Source organism: Pongo abelii, chromosome 13, assembly GCF_028885655.2.
Source record: "Pongo abelii isolate AG06213 chromosome 13, NHGRI_mPonAbe1-v2.0_pri, whole genome shotgun sequence".
Taxonomy (NCBI): Eukaryota; Metazoa; Chordata; class Mammalia; order Primates; family Hominidae; genus Pongo; species Pongo abelii.
The window spans coordinates 120,060,814-120,079,696 of NC_071998.2; the positions used below are offsets into that span (position 1 = coordinate 120,060,814).

Genomic DNA, 18,883 nt, shown 5'->3' on the forward strand with positions numbered 1-18,883 from the left:
GGCATACTCCTATAGTCCCAGCTACTCAGGACGCTGAGGCAGGAGAATCACTTGAACCTGGGAGGTAGAGGTTGTAGTGAGCCGAGATCACACCACTACACTCCAGCCTGGGCAACAGAGACTCTGTCTCAAAAAAAAAAGAAAAGAAAAAATATACACACACACATATTGCCCCTGAAATTCTACAACTCTACTTACAGAAATGTATTATAAGGATAACTAATTAAGCATAATTAACAAAGCATTGCTTGAGAGAGCAAAAGATGAAACAGCAACCTAAATTATTCAGCCCTGGGGGCTGTTTCACACACTGGGCAGAGCCTTGACCTTGGCCACTCCCTCCAAGCTCCAGCAGAGTCCTCCACACAGTGGCCTCTCCCCAGATGAGGACACGGAACAGATGCTGGTGTCAACAGTTATGAAAGTGAACCTTAACACCAGCTGCATCTAGAGGAGGAGAGGTGAGATTGTGAGTGGCTTTCGCTCTATTTAATACATCCTTGTATCACTTGAATTTTTTCATCTTTTAAGCATTAGGTATTTTTTTTTTGTTTTTGGTTTTGTTTTGACACAGAGTCTTGCTTCGTCACCCAGACTGGAGTGCAGTGGCACGATCTCAGCTCACTGACATCTCCACCTCCCGGGTTTAAGCAATTCTCCTGCCTTAGCCTCCAGAGTAGCTGGGACTACAGGCATCCGCCAGTATGCCCAGCTAATTTTTGTAGTTTTAGTAGAGATAGGGTTTCACCATGTTGGCCAGGCTGGTCTGGAACTCCTGATCTTAAGTGATCTGCCTTCCTTGGCCCTCCAAAGTGCTGAGATTACAGGTGAGGGCCACCACACCTGGCTTATGCATTAGATATCTTTTGTAATCAGAAAAGAAACATTATTAAACAATTTTTCGGCCTAGTGCAATGGCTCATGCTTATAATCCCAGCACTTTGGGAAACCAAGGCAGGAGGATCACTTGAGCTAGGGGATAGCAAGAGCAACACAGCGAGACCCTGTCACCACATACACACACAAATACAAATGAGCTGGGTGTGGGCCGGGCACGGTGGCTCACGCCTATAATCCCAGCACTTTGGGAGGCCGAGGCAGGCGGATCATGAGGTCAGGAGATTGAGACCATCCTGGCTAACACAGTGAAACCCCACCTCCACTAAAAATACAAAAACTTAGCGTGGCAGGGTGGCAGGCGCCTGTGGTCCCAGCTACTCGGGAGGCTGAGGCAGAATAGCATGAACCTGGGAGGTGGAGCTTGCAGTGAGCCGAGATCGTGCCACTGCACTCCAGCCTGGGCGACAGAGCAAGACTCTGTCTCAAAAAAAAAAAAAAAAAAAAAAAAAAAATTAATTGGGTGTGGTGGTACATGCCTTGTTGTCCCAGCTACTGGGGAGGCTGAAGCAGGAGGCTTGCTTGAGCCTGAGAGGTGGAGGCCACAGTAAGCTGTGATCATGCTGCTATACTCCAGCCTTGGCAACAAAGTGAGACCCTGTGTTTTTGTTTTTCTTTGTGACAGAGTCTTGCTCTGTCACCCAGGCTGGAGTGCGGTGGCTCGATCTCGGCTCACTGCAACCTCTGCCTCCCGGGTTCCAGTGATTCTCCTGCCTCAGCCTCCCAAGTAGCTGGGACTACAGGCGCCTGCCACCATGCCCAGCTAATTTGTGTATTTTTAGTAGAGACAGGGTTTCACCATGTTGGCCAGGCTGGTCACGAACTCCTGACCTCGGGTGATCCGCCCGCCTCAGCCTCCCAAAGTGCTGGGATTACAGGTGTGAGCCACCGCGGCCAGCTAATTTTTGTATTTTTTAGTAGAGATGAGGTTTCGCCATGTTGGCCAGGCTGGTCTCAAACTCCTGACCTCATGATCTGCCTGCCTCAGCCTCCCAAAGTGCTGGGATTACAGGCGTGAGCCACCGCACCCAGCCTGAGACCCTGTCTTAATTAAAAATACATATATATATTGTGGCTGAGCGCGGTAACTCACGCCTGTAATCCCAGCACTTTGGCAGGCTGAGGCAAGTGGATCACCTGAGCTCAGGAGTTCGAGACCAGTCTGGCCAACATGGCGAAACCCTTTCTCTACTAAGAATACAAAAATTAGCCTGGCATGGTGGCACGCGCCTGTAGTCCCAGCCACTGGGGGGCTGAGGCAGGAGGATCGCTTGAACCCAGGAGGCAGAGATTGCAGTGAGCCAAGATTGTGCACTGCACTCCAGCCTGGGCGACAGAGTAAGACTCTGTCTCAAAAAATAAAATAAAATAAAAATTATTGTTTGATCCTTTCGTAGTTTATAAGAGTGATGATTAGGTCTTCATGCTCATGTGTGAAATGTGCCTCCCTCAAACCATGTTAGGATGTTGGCATATTGCCCATCTGAAACGAAAAAAAACGTTTTTGTTATATAAATATGTTGGCTGGGCATGGTGGCACATGCTTGTAATACCAGCATTTTGGGAGGCTGAGGCAGGTGGATCACCTGAGGTCAGGAGTTCAACACCAGCCTGACCAACATGGCAAAACCCCGTCTCTACTAAAAATACATAAATTAGCCAGGTGTGGTGGCATGCATCTGTAGTCCCAGCTACTTGGGAGGCTGAGGCATGAGAATCACTTGAACCCACCACTGCTCTCCAGCTTGGGCGACAGAGCAAGACTCCGTCTGAAAAAAAAATGTGTTGGCTGGCCAGGCGCAGTGGCTCACACCTGTAATCCCAGCACTTTGGGAGGCTGAGGCAGGTGGATCACCTGAGGTCAGGAGTTCGAGACCAGCCTGACCAATATGGTAAAATCCCATCTTTACTAAAAATACAAAATTAGCCGGGCGTGGTGGCGCATGCCTGTAATCCCAGCTACTCGAGAGGCTGAGGCAGGAGAATCACTTGAACTCGGGAGGTGGAAGTTGCAGTGAGCCGAGATTGCTCCACTGCACTCCAGCCTGGGCAATAAGAGTGAAACTCCATCTCAAAAAAGAAAAAAATTGTTGGCTGATAAGGGAGATGTTCATGTTCATGTGACAACACAGTTGAAGTAAAAATTCACCGTATACAAACAGTACGCAGTTTGTGTATCCCATTTACAAAATACGTGTGCATAGGCTAAAATCCACAATTGATATCCCATGTTAATGGTGCCTGTCTCTGGGTAGTGGGTTTATGGGTGATTTTTATTTTCTGTATATCTGTAATTATAACTTTTCTATAATAAAAGCTTTTATTACTTTTATATTAAAAGCAGCTGTTGGTAAGAAATCCCCCAGCAGAGTGTATGGGCAGAAGGGCTGAGGAGGCAGCACAGGCAGGGAGAAGGGCAGGGTCCCTGGGCCCCACCCCCACGTGGGGCAGGGAGGAGGATGGAGGGCAGCCAGGAGTGATGGACTGTGGGAAGGGCCAGGTCCCAAGAGTCAGGGAGTGCTGCCGTGGGAAAGGGAGCTGGGACAGAGGCAGCCCAGAGCCGGGGGAGCCCTAGCGGGACCCAAGAAGCAGGAAAGGAGTGGCTGGGCCAGAGCATGCGGGGCCGTGGCAGGTGGGGGCTCACCGTCACCTCCTGGTAGGATTCCATGCCATTCAGCACCACCTGGATAACCTGCCGGCGCAGCTTCACGCTCTGCTCTGAGCGGTACTCGGAATTTGTTAGGTAGAAGAGGGCGGCGCTGCCTGTCACTTGAATGTTCCTGTCGTATTTGTGGCACTTGAGGGCCGTGATGACCAGCTGTATGAAGACAAGGGGAACCTGGGCTGGCAAGTGCAGGGAGAGGCCTGGGCTCTGCAAGGGGCTGGAACAGGCTCTCTGGGGCAAGGTTTAGCCTGGTCTTGCTCTCTAAAGGCAGAAGTGGGGCCTGGGGAGCAGACACCAGGGTGGGGACCGAACAAGGCCAGTGCTGAAGCAAGTCAAGTGCTGTGAGGCCCAGGCTGGGGTTCGGGTCCTGGGGCCCTGGGGACAGGGTGCAGAAGGACAGGGGCTCTGGGGACACAGCTCAGCCAAGCCCGGCACCCTCCAGGTGGGGAGGGACAGGAGGCCAAGGCCCCAGGCTTGGAGCTGACCTTCAGGGCCCGCAGCAGCTGGTTGCAGCGCTCAATGCGGGCGATGTCAAAAAGCAAGTTGATGGCCCGCGAGGTGATCTCTGGCCGGTGCTCCGTGTAGGCCTCGATGGCATTCAGCACCTGCTCTTCGTTTTTGTCACCACTTACCTGCGGGTGGGACATGCTCAGAACAACCCAGAAGAGGCCAAGGGCTGGGATGCCAGATCCCAGCTCAGTCTCCAGCCCCAGAATCCAGCTCCTTCTCTCACCCAAGGCTCCCTGGCCCAGCCCCATCCCACTTCCACTGCTCACTTTGTAGGCTGGAATGTGCGTGAGGCGGCACAGAGAGTTCTCGAAGAGCCCGAGGAACTGCAGCGGCCTCTTCAGAGCCCGGAAAGGTATGATGCTGCTCTTGGAAGGCTCAATGCTGGGGAAAGAGGGTGCCGGTGTTAGTGGCTTGGGACCCAGGCCTGAGCTGGGCCTCCCCACTAGGGGTGGTGAGGCATTTCCTTGCTTTCTCTTCTAGGTCCTCCAACCTCATCCCCCGCTCCTTTTGTTTTTAATGGTAGGGGACATAGGCACCACCTCCTGATGGAAGCGTGGCAAAGCCACATAGTAGGGGAACAAGTAGGATGGGCAATGCAGCCACCTTTAGAAACCACCTGCCATTCTAGTAAGGACATGGCACCTTTAGGTCTCACCAACAATCACAAAGGGACAAGCTCAACTGAACACCATTAAAGCAGGCTGGGGCCAGGGCTTATGGGTGGCCAGTTACAGCTGGTAGGGTTTGGTCAAACTTCTCAACCAACCAATCCAGGAACCGACCTATGTCTAGCAATACTCCATAAGTGGCAGACACTGCCAGCCTCGCCTCTTCCCCCCATGGCACTGTGCTCTGGTCAGGCTGAGTGTTGGGTAGTTCCCCTGTCGCTCCTCATGCTCTCACCTACTGGCTTTTGCAGGTGCTGTTCCCTCTGCTAGAACACCCTTCCTCTGGCAAAGGCAGCATGAGCTTTCAGGACAGCCAGGATGCGTCCCTCCTCCTTCCTTCCTGATCCTCAGGCCGCGCCAGGGCCCTGGATTGCCCCTACCATAGACCTTGTATAATGACTGTCCCCACCAGCTCACACAGACTCCAAGAGGGCAGGACCTGATTTGTTTCTTTATCTCTAGCACCCAGCACAGCACTTGGCAGAGAGGTACTTGGCAAATACTTTTTTTTTTTTTTTTTTTGAGACAAAGTCCCACTCTGTTGCCCAGGCTGGAGTGCAGTGGCGTGATCTCAGCTCACTGCAGGCTCCGCCTCCCGGGTTCAAGCAATTCTCATACCTTAGCCTCCCAAGTAGCTGGGACTACAGGTGTCTGCCACCAAGTCCAGCTAATTTTTGTATTTTTAGTAGAAAAGGGGTTTCATCATGTTGGCCAGGCTGGTCTCTAACTCCTGGCCTCAAGTGATCCGCCCATCTTGGCTTCCCAAAGTGCTGGGATTACAGGTGTGAGCCACTGCGCCAGCCTAAATTCCTGTTGAATGACACTCTACCAGTAGCCATGGAGGGTGGGGCCCCACCTGGTCTGCCCCGCTTCCTCTTCCATCTTGGAGATGCTGCAGTTCTCTAGGATCATGTGGCCAGAGATGTCCAGGGACATTAGGTTCCCCAGCTTCTGCACAAAGAGGCTCAGCACCTCCCGAGTCAGCTTGAACTTGTAGTAGCTGGAGAGGCGGTCTCGGGAGATGTCCAGGTGTCTGAAGATTGGGGTAGGGGGTGCAGGTCAGGAGCTGGGTACAGGGTGGGGCTGCCTTGCAGACCCCAGCTCCTTTAATCTCTAGCAGGGGAGGGCCCATTCCTGCCACAACTTCTCCAGGGCATTCTGGGAAGAAACCCCGAACAGCCCCAATCCAGCTGAAACGCTGGGTTTAAGGAATGGGACTGTGTCTTCATCCCCACCCTCTGCCTAGCCAAGGGCTCCTGAATCCTGAGGGCGTGACAACACCCACCTCTACTCCTCCCCACCTGCCCCCCAACCCCCACCCTGGTGAGCTCTGGGCCAGGAGCTCACCGCAGCTTGTGCAGCTGCACAATGACCCGGATGTGGTCGTCAGACAGGTCCATGTTGTAGAGGACGAGGGACACCAGGCTGTCTTTCCACTGGGTGAGGAAGGCGGCGTCGCTCGTCTGAATGCCTGAGAGGTCCAAGGCAGCCAGGGAGTTGAGCGGCCGCAGCAAGGACTCCACGGGGACCCAATCAATCATGCGGCCCAAGTTGAGGAAGCGGAGGCGGCTGAAGCCCTCGAAGGTAAAATCCTTAACCAGCACCTGGCAGGTGGGGTTGACGAGGTACTCATCTTCACAGCCCCCTGGGTTCTCCTCCTCATAGAAAATGTTTGTACAGCCGAAGAGGCTCAAGGACACCAGGGTGTGGCTGAAGCTCCTCAGTGTCTGCAGGCTCTTGGCGGACAGCTTCTCGCAGTTAGTCAGGTACAGCTCCACCAGGTCCTGGGAGTGGGCACAGCTCCATCATCATCACCACCCCTGCCCCTTCCCCTCGCCCCAAACCTTGCCCTGGGCTACAGGTGGGTTGGAAAGGGGGATGTGCACGGTCACGGCGCGCATGGGCTGGGCTGGGGATGGCTGGGCTGGAGGCGAGCAGCCTGGCCCCTGCTTGGTGTGGGCCCTCCTGGCGCTGTGGCGGGGCAGGTCTCACCTGCTTGCGGATGGCCTCCAGGTCCTGGTCCTGCACCAGGTCCTCGCGGAGGTGGATCCGCGTGAGGCGGGTGCTGCGGGGGTCCGAGAAGAGGCTGAAGAAGCTCTCGTGTGGCTCGAAGTTACAGGCAGCGTTCACCAGCTCCACATACCTGGGAGAGAAGAAAGCCTGGCTCAGGGGAGGGCCACTGGGACTCTCATCCTCGCTTCAAAGCCAAGCCCTCCTCCCCCTGAAGCTTTCTTGGATCACCCCAAGTAGCAACCTCCTTCTCCTAAGAGTATCTGGTCAGATCCTGACTAAATTACCAGTAAGATTAAGGGTGCCCAGGAACCAGGAATCTAAAGGCAGCTCTCTGGGAGACCTTCTAGGTGATGCAGGCGCCATCTCTCCCAATGCACATGCTTGTCACACAGCCTCCACGCACGCACACTGCAGGGGCAGCAGCCCCACTGGCATGGCCACTCTCGTCACCTTCTTTAAGCCCCTCCTGCGACCCTTTTAAACAGGCAAACTAAGCCAAGTAGTTCAGAGTTCCCAGCTGGGTACAGGACAAGCCGTTAATTAAGCCCTGTTGAGACATCAGCTCATGCAAGAATCCTGGTCTACTGGGAAATGCTTTGGATTCAAACGCTTTAGACTCTAAATCTTGGCTTGGCTGCTTCCTACCTGGGCAACTTCACACAAGTAAATGAACTTTCCCAGACCTCAGTTTCTTCATCTGTAAAGTGGATATAACTCTGGCCTGCAAAGTGTCCAACCTAGAGCCTGACCCACAGTAAATGCTCAGGACGTTATTACAGGTCCACCTCTGTCCTCAGGCCCACACAGGCTTCTAGTTTCCTATGCAACTGTCTAATAATTTCCCTTCTGGGAATCTATTTTTTTCTTTTTCTTTTCTTTTTTTTTTTGGTAGAGACAAGGTCTTGCTATGTCACCCAGGCTGATCTTGAATTTCTGGTCTCAAGTGATCCTCCTGTCTTGGCTTCCCAAAATGCTGGAATTACAGGTGTGAGCCACCATGCCTGGCCACCATCTGGGCCTCTGGATTGAACTCCCAGCATTCAGTGATTGCAGAGCATGCTTCTAGGAGCCCCTAGGAGTGGGGAGGCCCTCGGAGGGTCATTCAGATTTTCTGGATGATTCACTCCCTGGTCATGGATCCGTTATTCTGGCACTGGCATGTACATGCATATGTGGCCATGCTCACTGAATTCACAAGCACAGGTGTGTGCATGTGAATGTACATACACACATGGGGCGACACTTAATTCCTTCCTTTATATGCAGATTTTGACACAATCACATCTCTAAATGCACACATGCAGTTTCACACTCAGAAATAACCTGTGCTGCATAAGCTTACATGTGTACACACACCCATGCCTTCACGTGCGCACACATATACACCTTTATGGTTATGGATACACCACTATTCTCTTGCACCCATGAACATCCGTGTGCACACACACACACCCTCACACATTCATCTCCATAGCTACTCCCCACGTAGTGCACACACGGTCCCAATCTCTCTATACACATTCATGGTAAGACCCCTGCCCCTCCTCAGCCCTGGGTCTGCTCACTCATTGACGAGCCGGTCACAGATCTCGCTGGGCAAGAAGATGTCCGGGTGTAGCCGCAGGGTCTCCTTGTCCAGCAGGTAGCCCAGGGTGCCATCCAGGTTGCGCAAGCAGAAGTCAGTACAGAGGGCCATTAGCGACTCGGGAGTGTCGGACGCCATGCTGGGGGCAGGCAGGTGGGCCACTCCAGGACAAGGGTCCCCAGAGGCAACAGTGATTCCTGAACACTCACAGGATCATTGGCAGAGCCACTGCCTGGGGAGTGGACAAGACGCCAAGTGAGCCACACACAAGAGCTAGAAATATCAGTGGCCCCATGTCCATGCTCTGAGTAGGGAAACTGAGACCACACTCCAATTAGCAGCTTAGCAGGGCCAGGCCCAGGTCTCCTGACTCCTTTCGCCCGCCTCTGCTGTGCCACTATCTATGTACAATTTGACCTGCAAAGAACATGGAGCCTTGTCCAAGCACTTATTTGCCTGTGGGCAGACGTGTGTGCTGGGGACCCAGTGCTTGGGTGGGGATAATAGGGATTTTCACTCTTCTGCTTCCCACAGTCTGAACAGCTACACTGGGGTGTTCCATGCTGTGCAGTACTTCCTAACCTGTATACAGCTATGATTGATTGAGCACTTAGGCTGTGCCAGGGCTTAATAGACATATAGACACTATATCACTGAATCCCATGGTGTCTGATTAAAAATGAAGGCTCCTCACAAGAGCAATGAAAACATATGTCCACAAAGAAACTCAGACGTGGCCGAGCACTGTGGCTCACGCCTGTAATCCCAGAACTTTGGGAGGCCGAGGTGGGCGGATCACAAGGTCAGGAGATGGAGACCATCCTGGCTAACACGGTGAAATCCCGTCTCTACTAAAAATACAGAAATTAGCCGGGCATGGTGGCGGGCGCCTGTAGTCCCAGCTACTCGGGAGGCTGAGGCAGGAGAATGGCGTGAACCCGGGAGGCGGAGTGCGGTGAGCCGAGACCGTGCCACTGCACTCCAGCCTGGGCAACAGAGTGAGACTCCATCTCAAAAAAAGAAACTCAGATGTGACCATTCATAGCAACATTATTTGTAAGAGCCAAAAAGTGGAAACAACCCAAATGTCCTTCAACTGATGAACGGATCAACAAAATGTTACATATTCATACAGTGGAATATTATTCAGTCATAAAAAGTAGTGATCCATGCTATAATGTTGGACCTTGAAAACATTATGTTGAGTGAAAGAAATCAGTTTAAAAAAAAGTCACATACTGTATGATTCCTCTGATAGAAATGTGCAGTGACAATAGGCAAATCTATAGAGACAGAAGTAGGTTTGTGGTTAGGAAAAAGGAGAGTAACTGCCAGTGGGTATGGAGTTTCTTTTTGGGGTGATGAAAATGGTCTAAAGTTGACGGTGGTCATGGGTACACTCTATGAATATACTAAAAATCATGGAATTATATACTTTATATGGGTGAATTGTGTGACATGTGAATTATATCTCAGTAAAACTGTTATTTAAAAAAGTGAAGCCTCCTACTAGCTTCATGACTTTAGCACAGCTAAAGATTTCCTAACTAGGACTCAAGAGGTGCTAACCAGGAGGTAGAAAATTATAAACTTATCTACACTGAAGCAAAGAAACTTCTGTTCATGCATACACAAAAATTAATTTGAGATAGATGATAGATATAAATGTGAAAGTTAAAACAATAAGGTTTCTAGAAGAAAACACAGGAGTATATCTTTATGACTTTAGGCAATGATTTCACATGAAGAGAAAGAAATTGATAAACTGGACTGCCTCAAAATTAAAAACTCTGTTCATCAAAAAATACCACACAGAGCCTGGGTGCAGTGGCTCATGCCTGTAATCCCAGCACTTTGGGAGCCAGAGGTGGGCAAATTGCTTAAGCCCAGGAGTTCAAGACCAGCCTGAGCAACATGGCAAAACCCTGTCTCTACAAAAAATACAAAAAAAATTAGCTGGGCACGGTGGCATGTGCCTGTAGTCCCAGCTACTTGGGAGGCTGAGGTGGGAGGATCACCTGAGCCCAAGAGGTTGATGCTGCAGTGAGCTGTGATTGCACCACTGAGCTCTAGCCTGGGCGACAAAGCCAGACCCTGTCTCAAAAAAAAAAAAAAAAAAAGAGTGAAAAATTTGAACAGGCATTTCATAAAGGAAGATAGTGAAACAGACAATAAACATGTGAAAAGCACTCAGCTTCTTTACTATTAGGGAAATGCACAGTAAAACCACAATGAGATGCCATTTTCCACACGCCCACTGGCTCAACTGAACACAACAACAGCAACAACAACTTGGGCAATACCTGGCACTGGGAAAGACAGGAAACAGTGGGAAATCTCCCACAGGGCTGGTGGCAGGGCAAATTGGTGTGAACTGGGAATATAATGGGAACAGTGTTTAACACTATTCACTATTTACTAAAGCTGAACATACATACGTTCAACATTTAGCAATTTGACTCCTAGGTATATACCCAACAGAAATGCATAAGTAAATGTGCACCAAAAGATCTACACTAGAATGTTCACAGCAGTACTATTTGTAATGGCCAAAACCAGAAAAGAACCTAAATGTCCACTGGCATTGGAATGGATAATTATGGTATATTCATCTACTAAATACTGCATGGCAATGAGAAGGCACAAACTCCTGTTAACAGCTTGGATAACACAATGTTTTTTTTTTTTTAATTTTTAGTTTAGTTTTTTTTTTTTTTTTTTTTGAGATAGAGTCTTGCTCTGTCGCTCAGGCTGGAGTGCAGTGGCATGATCTCAGCTCACTGCAACCTCCGCCTCCTGGGTTCAAGCGATTCTCCTGCCTCAGCCTCCCGAATACCTGGGATTACAAGCATGCGCCATCACGCTGGGCTAATTTTTGTACTTTTTTCTTTTAGTAGAGACAGGGTTACCCATGTTGGCCAGGCTGGTCTCGAACTCCTGACCTCAGGTGATCTGTTTGCCTCGGCCTTCCAAAGTGTGGGGATTACAGGTGTAAGCCACTGTGCCTGGCCTTAATTTTTAATTTTTGAGACAGAATCTCATTACCTGGGCTGGAGTGCAGTGGTGTGATCTTGGCTCACTGCACCCTCTATTTCCCAGGCTCAAGCGATCCTCCCACCTTGGCCTCCTGAGTACCTGAGACTACAGGCATGCATCACCACACCCAGCTAATTTTTCTGTGTTTTTTTTTTTTTTTTTTTTGTAGAGACAAGATCTTGCTATGTTGTCCAGGCTGGTCTCAAACTCTTGTGCTCAAGCAATCTGCTTACCCCAGCCTCCCAAAGTGCTGGGATTACAGGCATGAGCCACTGCGCCTGGCCAACCCTTACTGCGTTTAATGAGAGGAGTCAGACACAAACGGATCTATACTGTCACTCCACTAAGTTCAAAAGCAGGGGACTCTCATCTGTGGTGGGAGAAGTGAGGACTGTGGTTACCTGGGGAGGTGACTGGAGGGAGTTTCTGGGTGCTGAGGAGCTTCTAGTCTCCTTGATCAGAATACTGGGTATCCAGGCTTGCTCACTGTGTGAATCTTCACCGACCTGTGTATCATGTGTGTACTTTTTCAAGTGAATTTTTTTTTTTTTTTGAGACTGAGTCTTGCTCTGTCACCAGGCTGCTCTAGGCTGGGGTGCAGTGGCACGATCTCAGCTTACTGCAGCCTCCGCCTCTCGGGTTCAAGCGGTTCTCCTGCCTCAGCCTCTGGAGTAGCTGGGATTACAGGTGCCTGCCACCACACCCAGATAATTTTTTTAAAAATATTTTTGGTAGAGATGCGGTTTCATCATGTTGGTCAGGCTGGTCTCAAACTCCTTACCTCAGGTGATCCGCCCATCTCTGCCTCCCAAAGTGCTGGGATTACAGACGTGAGCCACCGTGCCTGGCCCGAATATTGTAACTGAATAGAAAGTTAAAATGGCGGCCGGGCGTGGAGGCTCACGCCTGTAATCCCAGCACTTTGGGAGGCCGAGGCAGGCGGATCATGAGGTCAGGAGATTGAGACCATCCTGGCTAACACAGTAAAACCCCGTCACTACTAAAAATAGAAAAAATTAGCTGGGCGTGGTGGCACGCGCCTGTAGTCCCAGCTACTTGGAAGGCTGAGGCAGGAGAATGGCGTGAACCCGGCAGGTGGAGCTTGCACTGAGCTGAGATCGCACCACTGCACTCCAGCCTGGGCGACAGAGTGAGACTCCGTTTCAAAAACAAAACAAAACAAAACAAAAATTAGCCGGGCGTGGTGGCCGGCGCCTGTAGTCCCACCTACTCGGGAGGCTGAGGCAGGAGAATGGCGTGAACCCAGGAGACGGAGCTTGCAGTGAGCCAAGATGGCACCACTGCACTCCAGTCTGGGCAACAGAGCGAGACTCCATCTCAAAAAAAAAAAAAAAAAAAAATTAATCAGACTCTATACTCATATTTTGTGCATCTTTCCTTATGTATGTATTTTTTTGTTTGGTTGTTTGTTTTTTTCCGAGACAGAGTCTCATACTGTTGCCCAGGCTGGAGTGTGGTGGTATGATCACGGCTCACCGCAGCCTTGACCTCCTGGGCTCAAGTGATCCTCCCACCTCAGGCTGTTGAGTAGCTGGGACCACAGGCATGTGCCACCATGTAAATTTTTTAATTTTTAGTAAAGACAGGGTCTTTCTGTGTTGCCCAGGTTGGTCTCGAACTCCTGGGCTCAAGCGATCCTCCCATCTTGGCCTCCCAAAATGCTGGGATTGCAGGCATGAGCCACTGTGCTTGGTCTCTCATGTATGTTATACTTCATAAAAGTTTTTTCTTTTTTTTGAGACGGAGTCTCATTTTGTCGCCCAGGCTGGAGTGCAGTGGGGCGATCTCAGCTCACTGCAAGCTCTGCCTCCCAGGTTCAAGCGATTCTCCTGCCCCAGCCTTCCAAGTAGCTGGGACTACAGGCACGTGTCACCACGCCCGGCTAATATTTTGTATTTTTGGTAGAGATGGGGTTTAACCGTGTTAGCCAGGATGGTCTCAATCTCCTGACCTTGCGATCCACCCGCCTCGGCCTCCCAAACTACTGGGATTACAGGCGTGAGCCACTGCACCCAGCCCCAAAAGTATTTTTCTACGTGCAGGCTCTGTGGTCAGACAGATCTATGTTTTGACCCAGTTGTACAATTCACTGTAAAATTACTTAAACCTCTCCATCGAGGCAAACATGGTGAAACCCCATCTCTACCAAAATACAAAAAAATTAGCTGGATATTGTGGTGCACACCTGTAATCCCAGCTACTCAAGAGGCTGAGGGAGGAGAATCACTTGAACCTGGGAGGCGGAGGTTGCAGCGAGCCAAGATTGCGCCACTGCACTCCAGCCTGGTGGCACTGCACTCCAGCCTGGCGACACAGTGAGACTCCGTTTAAAAAAAAAAAAAATTTACTTAACCTCTCCAGACCTCAGTTTCCTCATCTGGAAAATGGGAATAATAGGCTGGGCGCGGTGGGTCATGCCTGTAATCCTAGCACTTTGGGAGGCCGAGGCAGGCGGATCATGAGGTCAGGAGATCAAGACCATCCTGGGTAACACAGTGAAACCCGTCTCTACTAAAAATACAAGAAATTAGCCGGGCGTGGTGGTGGGCACCTATAGTCCCAGCTACTCGGGAGGCTGAGGCAGAAGAATGGTGTGAACCCGGGAGGCGGAGCTTGCAGTGAGCCGAGATCGCGCCACTGCACTCCAGCCTGGGCGACAGAGCGAGACTCTGTCTCAAAAAAAAAAAAAAAAAGGTGGGGATAATAATCTCTACTTCGCAGGGCTGTGGTAGTAAATGAGATAATGTTGGGAAAATGCTTAGTCCCAGCCCAACAGACTAAGTACACAACATGGTGGTTATGACCCCACCTTTTTTTCTTTTTTCAGAGTCTTGCTCTGTCACCCAGGCTGGAGTGCAGTGGCACCATCTCGGCTCACTGCAACCTCCGCTTTCCAGGTTCAAGTTATTCTCCTGCCTCAGCTTCCTGAGTACCTGGGACTACAGGCACCTGCCCCTACACCCGGCTCATTTTTGTATTTTTAGTAGAGACGGGGTTTTGCTATGTTAGCCAGGCTGGTCTCGAACTCCTGAGCTCAGGTGATCCACCCACCTCGGCCTCCCAAAATGGTGGAATTACAGGCACGAGCCACCGTGTCCAGCCCTATGACCCCATAATTTTTTTTTTTTTTTTTTTTTTTTGAGACAGAGTCTCGCTCTGTCACCCAGGCTGGAGTGCAGGGGTGCGATCTCAGCTCACTGCAAGCTCCGCCTCCCGGGTTCACGCCATTCTCCTGCCTCAGCCTCCCAAGTAGCTGGGACTACAGGCGCCTGCCACCACGCTCAGCTAATTTTTTGTATTTTTAGTAGAGACGGGGTTTCACCATGTTAGCCAGGATGGTCTCAAACTCCTGACCTCATGATCCGCCTGCCTCAGCCTCCCAATGTGTTGGGATTACAGGCGTGAGCCACCGCGCCTGGCTGACCCCATCTTATAGAGGAGGAAACTCAAGGTCAAACAGAGGGGGCTGTGTAAACTAGGACTGGAACCTGGTCTCGTGGAATCCCTCACAACATCTCTTAGAGCAAGCTTGTCCAACCTGTGGTCCACGGGCTGCATGTGGCCCAGGACAGCTTTGAATGCAGCCCAACACAAATTTGTAAACTTTCTTAAAACATTATGAGATTTATGGACTTTTTTTTTTTTTAAGCTCATCTGCTATTGTTAGTGTTGGTGTATTTTATGTGTGGCCCAAGACAGTTCTTTTTCCGGTGTGGCCCAGGGAAGCTAAAAGATTGGACACCCCTGTCTTAGAGGGTTCTGGAGTTCTGGGGCCCAGCATTGTCCCAGCTTCTGGGAGCCTCCCTCTGTGTCCATTTGTAAACCTTCCAGACTGCTCAAGAAATCCAGTGGGAAGCCACAGGGCACATTGGGCTTTGGAGTCAGCCAGTTCTGAGTTCAACTGTGGCACCACTGTCTACTGGGGACTGTGCGTGGATGTGCTGTGGATTCAGGCAGGCATAGCTCACATTTCAGCCTTGCTGCTCACGAGCAGGCAAACTTGGGCAAGGGTCTCCACCTCTCTGTGCCTCAGTCACTTTTCCTCTAAAATAGAAGCAGCACAATACCTCATCCCCAGCACGGTGTGAAGATTCCACGGAATAATATCAAAAGGGCTTAGAATGGTGTCTGGCACGTAGTCATTGCTCAATAAAGACAACTATTATTTTGTTGTTGTTATAATCATTACCTTCTCCTACCTCATCTGCCCTGGCTCCTAGCTCCAGGCCTATGCTCCCCAGCCTGGGTCTCCCACAACAAGGCTCATTGTGTCAGCTGTCCCACTGGCAGCATGGCACCCTCGAGGGAAGGCACAAAAGCCAGGATGCCTGGGCCCCGGGCATGGCCTTCCTTTGCCTTCATTTGCTTCCAGATCTTCAAGAGCCCAGCAGCCTCTCTTGCCTGGGAAACTGGAACCAGAGGGAGCACTGCTGGCAGAGTCCCCACTCTTGGAAAGCAACTCTTTTCAAGCCCGCCGGAATTACAGCCAGCTTTCTGGCCTACTTGGTCCCCATTGCCCCCCTACTCCAGCCAGCCTGGCCTCATCATTCACTGTCCTGGCAAAAGGCCCTCAGCACAGGTCACCTTCAGACCTTTGCCCAGTCTGTTCTCTTTCAACCAGGACCATCCAAATTCAACTAATTACTGCACTTTCTACTTTAAATACTGCCTTCTCCCCTCCCCTACCCAAATACAATCCATGTCCTTCCTCCAGGAAGTATCTCCTGGCCACTCCAGCCCACATGATCTTTGAACTCTCCTTTCACGTAGCTGATACCTATGGTCCCAGTGTCAAAGTTACTTCCTCTGGGAAGCCATCCTTGACTCAGCAGGGTGTGCCTGCAGAGCACTGGGGGTCCTTGGTGAGTGAGCTGGACGAGGTCCTTGACCACATGGAGCGTACTGGCTCCAGAGGGAGACAGATCCACCTACAGGGCCCACAAGCGCCCGTAGCGTAACTGGGACCAGTGTCTTGCAGGAGAAGGGGCCTGGGGCTCTGGGTGCCCAATCAGGGGACTTGCCCTGGACTGGGGAGTCAGAGCAGGTGTCCTTAGAAGTGACATTTCAGGTCAGGTGCGGTGGCTCACACCTGTAATCCCAAAACTTTGGGAGACTGAGGTAGGTGGATCACCTGAGGTCAGGAGTTCGAGACCAGCCTGGCCAATGCGGTGAAACTCTGTCTCTACTAAAAATACAAAAATTAGCCAGGCGTGATGGCGCACGCCTGTAATCCCAGCTACTCGGGAGGCTGAGGCAGAAGAATTGCTTGAACCCGGGAGGCGGAGGTTGCAGTGAACCAAGAGCACACCATTGCACTCCAGCCTGGGTAATAAGAGCAAAACTCCGTCAAAAAAAAAAAGAAGTGACATTTCAGCTGGGACCCAAAAGGTGAGTCCTAGTTAACTCTGGTGGAGGGGAGAGAAGGGGAAGGCGCTTTGGGAGGAAGCAAAGAAGTACCCAAGCTGCAAGGAGAGGGGGTGCATGGGACGTTGGCACTACGGGCCCAGGTCCATGACTATTTGCTAAATGAACAAAGGAAGCACTGAACACTCAATATGGGGCCTGCCACAAGGTGAGGTTTCAACAAAGGCCTGTGGAAGGAATGACGAAGTACTTGCCAGCAGAGGTCTGCACGAGGCCTGGGAGGTACAGTACGCTCTCGCATTCTCCCTGCTTGCTGCGCTCAGGACACTGCTGGGCGCCCATTGGCTGCAAATGATGCCTCTCGGCTCGGAGGCTCTGAATGAGGGAGAGCCACTGGGGTTTTGCCTTTTCTGCAGGTCTGAGCCCAGTTACCTAGGCAGCTGCTCTGCCCTTACCATGCTCCCCAAGTGGAAGAAACACCACCATGTCAGTTGTCACTGTCACCAAAAGCCCCCAAAACATAAGCCAGGTAGATGGCGCCATCCGCTAGCCTCCCCTTAGCAGTGTTGACCTTGCCACTCAGGGCTGGAATGAGCTGGAAGAGGAAGGAGCCATCTTATATCCTGGCACGGAGACTGAAGGGCCCCGGGGCTACCATGCCCTGAGCCCCATCCAGCTGGGGGCCTGGCATCTGCCAGAGGCAGCCATCTCTACCTACTCCACTCTACCTACTCTACTCCTTAGGGACTGTCATTCTCAGGGAAGGCACAGGCCATCTGGAATTCCAGCAACTGAGGACAGAGGGAGCTCTGGTTATGACCGACCACCACACTGGGAGAACCCTGTGTCTTTCTCCATCCATTTTCTTGCATGTTCCCTAATACTAGGTCTATCATGAACATTCGACATCCTGGGGAATGAGGGAAGTGGGAGAGAAGAGAGAGAAAAACAGCAGCAGCAGCAGGCACCGCGTCACCACGTCCATGTTGGCTGCTTCCAGATGTGGTCCTAAGCTCCTCACAGGCTTTACTCCCTCGAGTCTCTTACTTAACCGACAAAACATTTCCAAGTACCCTGTACTTGCAACTAATTAATCATTTACATAACAATTTGTCTACTGACCCCCTCCCGCTGCCTGTGAGCTCTGGGAGGACAGAAGCTGTATGCTTGCTTGCATGCCTGCATCCATGCACATGTACACACACACACACACACACACACACACACACACACGTGCGCGAGCACGCACGCACCTGTATCCTTGGTGTCTGACTTCGGTGCCCAACTTATGCCTGGCGTTTAACAGAACAAAGGTTTGCTGTGGCTGGAATTACCTTACTCTAGTACTACAAGATAGAGATTGTTACCCCATTTTCTGATGAAGATACTGACGCATACACAACTAAGCAGAAGCTTGCCTGAGATCACAAAACTGATGAGAGTGGGATGCAAACCTAAAGCAGACCCCCGCTTCTTACCAAATATTTGGTCTTCAGTCCATCCATCCAAACAATGGGAGGGAAAGAGAAACTGAAGTCCGGAGGAGGGCGCATGGGATCCCACCAGTGTCCTGATACCCAGGGGACAGGGAGGCTGGGGGAGCCAGAAGCTCTGAGCCTTGGAGCAGTACTCACCCTGTGAAATATTAACCTAGGAGCTGGGGGGAAAACCCAAACAAATGCCCTATTTACAGAGGCTAGACGCTTTCTAGGAGGCAGCAGATCAAGGGCCAGAGACTGGGGGTGTGAGGGGAGTCAGAGCAAGTGTGGGGATCTCCAGGTGGTCGGGAAACAGGTGAAAACCAGACGCCACCTGGCTCTGAAAAGTCTGCAGAGATTAAATCTATGAGTTGGGTTATGTCAGAAAGATGCAGACACACAATGAGCAGGGAGTGTGCCTCACAGCTAGGTGGCTGCTGGTGATGCTGGAGACAGAGAGACCTTGAGGAGGCTGCATTCAGCTAGTAATCAGACTGGCTGGGTTCTATTCTTGTAACCAAATGTATTAATGATCCTACCCATACTGAATACCAAGTATATACCAAGAATTCTGGCTGGGCACGGAGGCTCACGCCTCTAATCCCAGCACTTTGGGAGGCCGAGACGGGTGGATCACGAGGTAAAG

General features: G+C 51.1%; 1 protein-coding gene and 1 non-coding gene across 11 annotated transcripts in view; one reads left to right on the forward strand and one right to left on the reverse strand.

The window, feature by feature from the left end:
* The window catches only part of ZER1 (zyg-11 related cell cycle regulator), a 43,337-nt gene that overhangs the window by 20,041 nt on the left and 4,413 nt on the right, over positions 1-18,883 (reverse strand). For 6 of the 10 annotated variants that reach the window (XM_054519409.2, XM_054519408.2, XM_063713869.1 and 3 more), the window contains 7 exon segments: positions 8,319-8,570; positions 6,733-6,883; positions 6,088-6,524; positions 5,597-5,773; positions 4,339-4,453; positions 4,048-4,194; positions 3,542-3,715 (listed from right to left, as the gene is read on the reverse strand). In XM_054519409.2, the coding sequence (XP_054375384.1) occupies positions 3,542-3,715; positions 4,048-4,194; positions 4,339-4,453; positions 5,597-5,773; positions 6,088-6,524; positions 6,733-6,883; positions 8,319-8,476 (1,359 nt within the window). In that variant the 5' untranslated portion in view covers positions 8,477-8,570. 10 annotated transcript variants of the gene reach the window in all.
* LOC112135056 (small nucleolar RNA U13) lies at positions 2,283-2,386 on the forward strand. Its single transcript, XR_002916369.1, has one exon. It is a non-coding gene; the product is annotated as a small nucleolar RNA U13 (small nucleolar RNA).